This window comes from Lygodium microphyllum, chromosome 22 (genome assembly GCF_053477565.2).
Source record: "Lygodium microphyllum isolate KBCC chromosome 22, Lygodium_microphyllum_v1.1.10, whole genome shotgun sequence".
Taxonomy (NCBI): domain Eukaryota; kingdom Viridiplantae; phylum Streptophyta; class Polypodiopsida; order Schizaeales; family Lygodiaceae; genus Lygodium; species Lygodium microphyllum.
In genome coordinates, this window is record NC_141156.1 from 39,524,518 (window position 1) to 39,534,448 (window position 9,931).

General features: G+C 43.1%; 1 protein-coding gene across 1 annotated transcript; it reads right to left on the minus strand.

Moving 5' to 3' along the window:
• Positions 1-3,347: 3,347 nt before the first annotated feature.
• MCM4 (Minichromosome maintenance (MCM2/3/5) family protein) lies at positions 3,348-9,127 on the minus strand. Its single transcript, XM_087663008.1, has 21 exons — positions 8,705-9,127; positions 8,424-8,502; positions 8,160-8,324; positions 7,910-8,083; positions 7,677-7,731; positions 7,469-7,597; positions 7,309-7,390; positions 7,097-7,229; positions 6,939-7,010; positions 6,716-6,856; positions 6,520-6,633; positions 6,207-6,419; positions 5,361-5,459; positions 5,104-5,264; positions 4,888-4,984; positions 4,649-4,810; positions 4,484-4,564; positions 4,317-4,395; positions 4,072-4,208; positions 3,936-3,986; positions 3,348-3,844 (listed from the first exon to the last, which is right to left on the minus strand). Exons 1-21 carry the CDS (start codon positions 9,022-9,024, stop codon positions 3,770-3,772), a joined length of 2,619 nt encoding a protein of 872 aa, XP_087519134.1. The 5' UTR covers positions 9,025-9,127; the 3' UTR covers positions 3,348-3,769.
• Positions 9,128-9,931: the final 804 nt, after the last annotated feature.

The following is a 9,931-nucleotide window of genomic DNA, read 5'->3' on the forward strand; positions in this document are numbered from 1 at the left end:
TAGGATAAGTAAAACATCCATCAACTGATGTTCAAATGCCAAAGGCATCCAAATTGAACACAATAGAGCATGCTATCTTTTCCATGTGATCTGTCAACATCACTCAACATCATGTTCCAATCATCAAAGAGGATTGTGATGTGCATTGCAATACGATTTTCAAAATCTCCCACAATTTATTCTAGCCTTTTTTGCAAACACGTTAGGAGCATAAACAAAGGTAGATATTGATTTCGTATCCACATATTCTATCATTGATACAAAAGCAACTTCACCATATTACCTTGAAAACCCGATCTTATAGACTCTCTGGCGAGGAGAATGGTTCCTCCCCTCCTCACAAAGCCTATATCATAAAAGCATAATTACGTGTGGTCTTCTCCAATCTTCACCTCCTAAAATCCAACACTATCATGCTTTACATTTCTAGCAAATCTCTTGCATGCAACTTGTCACTTCTAAGAACACAAACCTCTAATGGTTCATGCCAAGATTTTTAGCTTGTGTGAGGTTTCATCATACAATTATTCCACATCATGATCCTTTTTGTCTCTATAAGCACTACATAAACATTAATTTTCAACAACAATCTCCTTGCTAGTGTTTTGATATTACATTGCTTCTTAACTTGCCCTTCTTGCATCTCTTTTTTCCTTTATCAACATGCATGTTCTCCTTGTCAATGACTATGATCCAACAAAGCAGGTTCCTTGGAGGTCCTTCCTTCCTTCTATACTTTGGAGTCACTTTCCCCTTTCCTTTAGCTACTCTAACAAAACCTTCTACATCTTCCTTCACTTTAAACTTGATATATGTCCTATCAAAAGCCCTTCTTGGGTTGGTGGCAACATTTTTTATTTCTTCCTTGGTTCATCCAACACAATTTATTCAAGCAAAGTCTCTAGCACAATGTCCTACAAGCTTGCATAGGCCCAACAAGAATCCAAAAAGGTCTTTAGCATAATGCAAGACCTTCTTTCAACCCTTGTAGCACTAATCACTCATGAGATTCTTAGCATCAATCCCCATAGTATACAAGCTCTTTTATCTACCCTTGTAGCACTTTTGTATGGAGGAACATGGGGGGACTCTTCCCAAGGTTTATACCTAGATTTTGACCTACCTATCCAACCATGTTGGGATAGGTAGGAAGGTAGCCATGTAACATAATTCATTCTACAAAAAATTCCTATGGGGAAAATTTGATGTCCATAAACAAGCTTCCTTTGGAACCTCTAATAACACTATTAAGGAACAATGTAGTCTAGTAAAACTACAATAGAGAATGTATTCCATGATATAGTTTCTCTAAACCAACATTCGAACTTGTATTCACCTAATATTACCAGCCCATATGATAGAAAGAGCCAATCAAGTAATAGTCATTATACTTGCTCTTGATCTTAAAAAGTAAAAAGGTGACCAAAGCCTTCAATATATTATTGCACTTTGCTTGGATCTACAATGATCCAAGGCCATATTTTACGGGATGCTTGATACTTCATGTGACAGCTAAGGCTTTCAAAAGTGCCTTTCATTTATTTGGATTAAGCCTTAAACTATTAAGAATCCAAGTAAGCTATACATAATATCAATGAAAATTATCATCTTTTACAAGGCATGTCACCTGACGATTTGTGGCTTTCTTGTTGAGTTTTATATGGCTATTGTGGATGTTTGCATTCAAGATCTTTGTGATCTCCTAAATCACTTTAGGAACATATGCTCTATAAATAAGGAGAAAAATAAAAGAAGGGTTTATTAAAGTTGTCCCTATCCTCCCATTGGTGGAGAAACTCACAATGTTCAATCTCTCATACAAGGTTTTTTTCTAAAACCATGGTTTTGAATATTAATTTTTTCTTGAGATATTTAACCCAAGATAATGGCATGAAAATTCATGATGTCATGCCTAAAACTTAGGTGCATCATGAATTCTGTTTTGGCTACTATCCAAAAGGCTATCCTCATGAATATGGATTTTGATCATGCCTATGATTGTGTTTGATGGCATTTCATTTTGGTGGTTAAGGCTCATCATGGATTTGCGCATGGATTTTTTTAGTATGATTCTCATATAACACCTTTACGTAAAGCCTTGGCTTTGAATATTAATAACATTTTTCTTGAGATATTTAACCCAAGATGATAATGGCAAGAAAATTCATGATGTCATTTTAGAACTTAGGTGCATCATGGATTATGTTTTGGCTACTATCCAAAAGGCTATCCTCATGAATATGGATTTTGATATAGCCAATGATTGTGTTCAATGACATTTCATTTTGATAGTTAGGGCTCATCTGGCAGATTAGTCAGCTCATATGTGATTCTGTGCCGCAAAGGCTGTGGTCTTTTTGTAGTTTTTTTTTGGCATTTTTTGGTGCCCTTCTTAGGGCTGGGGAGCATTTAGTGTTGGCTGAATGCATTTATTGCTCCTCCATTTTATGCCTATATATTGTTGGGCTCCTCTTCATGCACTTCAACCATCGTTTGTGGATTCTTCTAAGGAGAGAGGAGCTGGAGCCAAGGTACCCATTTGTGTTCATTTATTCATTCTCTCTTATCTTGTGTTTCAACAATTTTTTTCAACATGTTTATGTTTCCATTGATGCACCACTTCTAACATGAACACTTTGAATAGTTTCATCATTCAAACTTCTGGACTACCATCCAATCTTAGATCCAAAGCCATTGGGACTAGAGGTGCTTACATCCTAATGTCCTTTGCATGCATGCATGCATGGAAATGGAGGCACATGTAGATTAAAAGCTTCATCAATTACCCTTATTCCTCTCTCATCTTGAAAGGCAATGCTTTCAACTATTGGATTTATGACTTTCGTTCCGTAATGTCGTCAATGGTTTACTTAACCACACTTAACCTTTGTGCCAAAAGTTTGAGTTAAGAGTTGATCTTCCATAACTCTCGATCAAGGTAGTTCTATAGTATATACCTATTTCAAACCGAATTGATATATCAGTGCTGTCCATCATTGAGATTGGAGTAAAATAATGTTCATTGAGCTGGGTCGTTCTTACAAAGACACATCAACGCTTTCCACCGTTGGCACATGAACAAGGGGTGGGTTTCGACGGCTTCTAACTAGAACGGCATCCAACATACGTGTCACATGTAGAGTTTTTCATAAAGATGACCGCCAAGTTGGAAAAAGACCCGCACTTTGGCCCCCTCCATCAAACCTTACCTATTTGGATTCGACGATTCAACACGTGGTGGAGGGCAGAGATCCAAACAACGCGCCAATCGCATTCTCCTGAATGTTCATCCAGACACTCTAAAAACACCATTCACCTTTTCTTTGAGGGCGACTGCCTCCGAAACGGGCCTAAAATAAGCTTTTATTAAGCTTGGATATGTTTACGAAGGTACTCTCAGGAGAAATATGCAGAGCTCTTGAGTACTCTACGTTCATTAAGCTTGGTCATGCTTACAAATGCACTCTCGGGAGGCTTATGTATATAGGCTTATGTATATACCCATAATATACAAGTTGGCATCGAATCCAAGGAAAATGCTTGCAATATGCACGTTTCAGAATGTGGACTAGAGGTATTTGTAGCGCTAAGATCATGAATGTGTCATGGCCTCTCTCGTTCCTTCATTCAAACTCGGAACGTGTTATAATATGAGCTCCGTGGAAAAAAGTGCTGCTGTACCCACTTCCTGACATGGGTTAAAGCCCCAGGCACATCATCTGTAAAAGATACACATGGAATCTTTTGGACTCCGCACGCAGACCCGCGTTCACAGCCTCTTGACGTTGTCCCCGTGAAGACCGATAACACCTTCGGTTGCAAGATTGTTGAGTGCAATTCGCAGCTGCCGATTGGAATTCATCTGGTTAGCATCTTGTTCTATAAATTTAGTACCCGTAAAACGCCACCTTTGAGGATTCTAAGAGAGCACTTACATCTTGCAGGCTCACATCTATGTTGCTGTCCTTACGCAACTCCTCCAGCAGCTGTAGACAGAAAGTAGTAAATGAATAATTTGAAGCCACAATCTTTTCAGCCCATCAATTTTAACACTTTGGCTCATCACTATACCTGTGCTGCTCGCATGCCAGACCCTCCAGCTTGCAGCTGCTCAGAAATGAGGTTACGGACGGCCGCAGCCAAGCTGGCCCTCTTGGTTCTCTCACTAGCAGATACACCCGTTGTAATGAGATCCATGTCTATGGTTCCTGAGACATCAGGATAAACCAGCTGCTAAGGTTCTCTGAGGGGAACTTTGCGAACATTAAACACACTGACCCATGTGGTCAAGAGAAAATATAGCTCAGAAAAGATACCGGTTGAATGATCAGTGGCAGATTGCTGAAGAGCAACCTCAAGTAACCGCAAGGCCTCAACAGCATCGCATCTTTCAACCTGCAGCAATGTCAGCGTGCATAGCTTAATCTCCTTGACGTATAACCAGAGCCTAATAGATTTCAGTGGTGCTTGCGCATGCACCTACCGTCTCTGAGTAACGAATTCGTGCCAACGCTTCACTGATTCGAATCAAGGACTCAAGCTGACGGGGGGTCGCTGTAATTACCTGCACAAGTTTGATAGATTCAAATCATTTCTCCAAACCCACATTATTTGGCTAGAGGCTAACATTCTGCGTTTCGGATGTAACCTTCCTACTGCTGCCGGGAAAGTTTCCTTTCCTCCTCATTGCCACATAACCACTTATAAGATCTTCAGCAGCTTCATCTGAGAGCTTAGGATGGATGTGTTGCCTGGCATATGTGATGTAAGATGTCAAGGTAGGAAGGTTTAGGGCTTCCTGCGTCCGAACCTGCCGGACGAAGAGATCAACGTAAGCAATCTAATCAACTCTCGAAACAAAGAAAGCTAGCCGTTTCTGGGAGTTACCTCGGGGTCCTCGTAATGTAGGGCGACCAAGTGCCTTGCTAGTCTTCTGTCAGTCTGTTCGTCAGGTTTATCCAGCACCAAGTATATCAAATCAAACCTTTAAAACGATAGTAGCTCCATTAGTCTTCCATGCGAGACAAAAGAAGCTTGCTCCATTAGTCTTCCATGCGAGACAAAAGAAGCTTTTCTGCAAAAGAAACATCTTAAACATTTCACCTGGACAATAGCGTTGGAGGCAGCTGAATGTTGTCAATCACAGACATACGTGGATTGTAACGTGATCCACTTGGATTAGCACAAGCAAGCACGGATGTTCTGGCATTTAAAGTTGCTATGATTCCAGACTTTGCTACTGACACAGTTTGCTGCTCCATTACCTACACTCCAAGAAGTGACCCTTACACATTAGCTGCCAACAGAATATGAACAATATGGTGAATAAAAGCAACGAGCACACTAGAGATGTGTGCTACCTCGTGTAACATGCTCCGAGCGTTGTCTGACATCTTGTCAAATTCGTCTATGCAACAAATACCACGATCGCTCAAAACCAGGGCTCCACTTTCTAATACCTGCAAGGAGAAGAGAAAAAGTCCGAAAATCCAGCGGGGAACGTTACAGATTATAGCGAAGTTCCAAATGAAGCACACAGATCGCTGCAATGACATCGCTAGACGCATCCTAAGCTAAGCCCCCGGAGTTGTAAATATGTGCATTGCACATCTTCCCCTCGGGTGCGGTGTGTGTGTGGCTGGCAGGATGCTCCACGACATCCACATGCCGTGGACGTCATCTTTTCTTCAACAGAATTCTATTGGGTTTTGATCCTCTTTGCTCCTTGACAAGAAACTTTATGGAAATGCACATGGGTTAACAAGTTGAGTAATTATCTTCCCCACTCGTTCTTATTGACCGCAAGCATCCCATTATACAAGAATTCTAGTTCTTTTTTATTGCAAGCGCCCCAAAAATCTATGTAATACGAGAAATCTAACATTCTTCGTATACATCACGAAGTCACCAATTGGGTTCATCGTGTTGCTTTAGTCCCGGTTCAGGACAGAATATAGATTTGTTAGCATTGACGGAAATACGATACTGGATATATGAATCAATGGCACTAAACTCTTTTCATAATTGAGGGCACTTCACGATGAATAGCAAGGTCATTTCAGAGGTGGATTTAAAAGCCAAAGGACAATGTCCATTTCAGTTCTCGAGTGCAGAATTCAATTAAATAAAATCTACCAAGGTCCAGTTTATAAAACTATCTACACAATACCAAATGTTTAACATTTCCTTGGTCTCGATAGCCATACCGTTTCTCCAGTTTCGGGATCCTTGGTCACATAGGCAGTCAGACCAACTGCAGAGGAACCTCTACCACTTGTATATATGCCCCGTGGGGCAAGCTTATGAACATACTGCAGCAATTGAGACTTGCTAGTTCCAGGATCACCCACGAGAAGCACATTCATGTCTCCTCTGAAGGAAGCCCCTGACTTCAGCTTCTTCCCACTTCCACCGAACAACTGTTTTGTTACCGAGACAAATCACCATAAATTAACTACGTCAGTAACCACCATCCGCCAGACGCACCTAGACATATGGCAGTCATAGCAATATACTCACTTGACATAGCAGCCCTTTCTTGATGTCTTCAAGTTCCCAGATGCTAGGAGCTAAAGATCTTGTAAGCCGCTCGTAAATGTCTGGAAGTTGAGAGAGCTCCTTCAGCTTCCGGATCTACACATGTGAACAATCTCGTTTTACAGACCCTGCAGCATTAGACGATATAGTCTGCCTGCAATGCTTCCCAGAGGCCTACCTGTTCCTCGTAATCCGCTGGTGAGATATCACCTTCTGAAAATGCTGCATAATTTTCATTCTGAACATCCTGTTCCAATGGATCCTCAGACTGCAGACGGCCTTTATCTGACTTCTTCAGATGCAGGCAATCAATGTAGGTCTGCCAGAGAAGCCCAAACACCACTGGGATTGTCATGAATCGTCAATAGCTTTCCATTGAAAACTGCGGGACACTTTCCTACCTTGAAAAGAGACTTCAGAGTTCTTTGAGTAGGCCCAACACGTACTGACATGGCACGGAAAACTCCTGTTACCTGTGTATACCCAATAGCGAAAGTGAAGAGGCAAAACAAGCCCAATCGCAGGCAACTGAAATTGTCAATCGGAAGGTACATCGCACCTCCACCCGATCACCAGGCTTAGCTGCATCGACAAGTTTGTCATGCATAAGCAGACTCACTGTGTGGGGCGTCTCGCCCTCGGGAATTGCATCAGGTGTCTCTTGTAACCGTACAATTTGCTTGTCCGCAAACCTACATTTGAAGTATTAGAATGCAGAATGCAGCAAAGCATCGAGACTAACAAGTTTACATGGCTAGGTCACTAAAATACCTGCATCTGTTGTGGATGAGAGCCATCGAATTGAGGGCAGCACATTCTGGCCGGCCACATCGGTTAGGTTCTTCTACTCGGCCTGGAAGTACAGAGTCAGAAAAAGCCAAGACAATTAAACAAGTTTCCAGAGAGAATCATCAGTTGCACGTCAGCTTACCTCTATCAACACCTGAAGGAGGAGGCGAGTATCCGCAAACAAGGCAGCGGAAAAGGGCTTCCTTGATTTCTGGTATAATTGAGCTGCATCGAATGATCATACCCTTTACAGACACCATCTTTTCGATATCTGCATTAAGAATCCCCAAAGTGAGGAATGGTTGAACCATACGCATGTGAGGCACAAGGTTGTCATTGGGACAACGCACCTGATGGGTTAAGGTCGCGCATGTTTACAGTGTCTCTAAGGTTAAAAATTCTGACCTGTACCGCAGTTCGAGAGAGCATGTTTAAAAAGCCATAGCAGCAGTCATTTTTATAATTGTACAGAACAGAACATTGGAACACCAATGCATCCATTCAATGCACAAGCGCATGTACGCGAATTATAACCTCAATGATCATGACAAACGTACTAGGATAAGTAGGTTGATTAGCAAACCTGAATGTGCTTCTCCCACAGAGGCCTCATGCGAACCGCCATATCCATGAGGACTATGTCAAAAATAGCGAGAACTTCCAGAGGATATCTGACCATTTTCACATACAGATCTTCGTCGTAGTCAAGTACATTGCGAGCATTGATGTTTAGAGAGTCTCCTTCCACTTCCATGACCTGGAGAACGAAGGAGTAGATCACATACCGATTGCATGTTGACGTTTTGCAGAGCAGCCAGAAACCAAGGTAGTACCTGTTCCAGAAGCTGAAGATACTTGGCCTCAAGGTCATCAGAATTGTCGCGATAGTTCCTTAAGAATCGCTGGACTGCCTGGTTGACGTCCTGAACGCTTATGTTAGTCCCCCACACCAAGGTTGGGGGAGGGGCATCCATGTCTCCTTCCGATGATGGACGACCCTAAGAGACATGATACTGTGAATTAAAATCGAAGCCTCAAGAGAAGCACTCCCTTCGATTTCGTAAAAACCAAAACGAGTTGTTCAGGAAAGAAAGTACTTCGCTAAAGCTACTGGGAGTAGCAGGTTGCCTGCGTCCTGAAGAAGGAATTGCAGAGTCATTTCGCTGATAGGAGGGCCTATATAATCGGTCAAGGACATGGCACTGCCAAAATCATTAGATACTAGGTCTTTCATATTTAAATCGTTGACACGGATTCTGACATAACATCGTCGCTAGCACACAGCAGGAAACGGACGGTCTACACTAGTGACAGACTCAAAGTTATGGCAGAAAGAAAGGCATTTAATAACCTGCAAACAGAGAGCTACAAAGGATACGTGCCACGCGTAAACTGAGAAGAAGCAGGGGTCCCGAGGTCGAGAGGGGAGCTGTAGCCAGAGGAGGAAGGGCCAATGCTGCGGGACCTGCGGCGTCGGCGGCCGTTACCATTGGACCGCTCGCTGGCAGGGAGGCGGCCTCCGCCATCGGAGGACTGCAGAGAGGGGCGCACGGGGCTGGACTCTTCGTCCTCCTGAGGAAGGCGAGGAGGAGGGGATGAGGGAGTGCCTCCCGCGCCTCCTCCTCCTCGTGAAGAAGAAGATCGAGCGGATCGGCGGGACCTGGTGGCAGGCGACAAGGATGTGTTGGAGCTCGCCATGCCTGTGCGAGCGTCACCAGTCAATCCCCCCCCTCTCTCTCTCTCTCTCTCTCTCTCTCTCTCTCTCTGAGTCCTGTCCCAAGGGATGCAAGAAACGTCGCTCTCTCTCTCTCTCTCTCTCTCTCACCTTCATTGCCCAAGCGATGTATGCAATTGCGCGGGAAACTTGTTTTGGCGGGAGAAAATAATAATAGCCCCCCCCGGACCGGGGCACAAACACAAGGCTGCCCGCCCGCTAAAAGGAGGGTCAGCCTGCATCCCACAACCCAAGTCTCTCTGGCTGGGTGTGCTACGAAGAGCAAAACACACCGGTGGCCTCTAAAAAGAGGAAGAGTTTTTTATTTTTGCTAGGTAAGGCAGCCGAAGCAGCCGATTTTTTTTTTATAATGCGGTGTTATGTAGAATTTATCCAAAAATTTACATCTTTCACCAAAAAGGTGAGACGAACCTAACTAAGAATTCTCAGTTACAACACTTAAGAGCTTTGAAACAAGCTCTATAAATAGAGGCCTTCTTTCCTAGACCTTTCAATGATGTCAATACATCACACTTACATTGTTGAAGACTAAGAGGGACAAAGAAATAGACCCTTGCAAGTAACTTCTTGTTCCAATGGTTCCAAACGCTCCTAATGACAATAGCCTGATGACATTCTAGGGAGGCGCCTTGGCTTCTCGAAGAGGCCCAAAATCACCAAATAGGGCTTCCCTTGCATCAATTTTAGCATGCAGTCCTACCTTCTCCACCCACCTACTTAAAGCCTTCCATAGCCACCTAACATCGACGCAGTCCCAAAATAGATGTTGAGCAAATTCCTCCTCCTTTTTGCGTAGCACACACATAGGTGATACCTTGGTAAACTTAGTTATCCTGCTCCAGTAGGAAACTTATTCATTAGGACTTTCCA

Excerpts from the sequence above, each read along its gene's own strand:
- MCM4 (XM_087663008.1), bottom strand. The coding sequence starts at position 9,024 with ATGGCGAGCTCCAACACATCCTTGTCGCCTGCCACCAGGTCCCGCCGA. Across the intron at positions 8,503-8,704 it reads TCTCAGTTTACGCGTGGCAC|GCCCTCCTATCAGCGAAATG; the intron begins GTATCCTTTGTA and ends CCGATTATATAG. Across the intron at positions 7,230-7,308 it reads CTCATCCACAACAGATGCAG|GTTTGCGGACAAGCAAATTG; the intron begins GTATTTTAGTGA and ends CTTCAAATGTAG.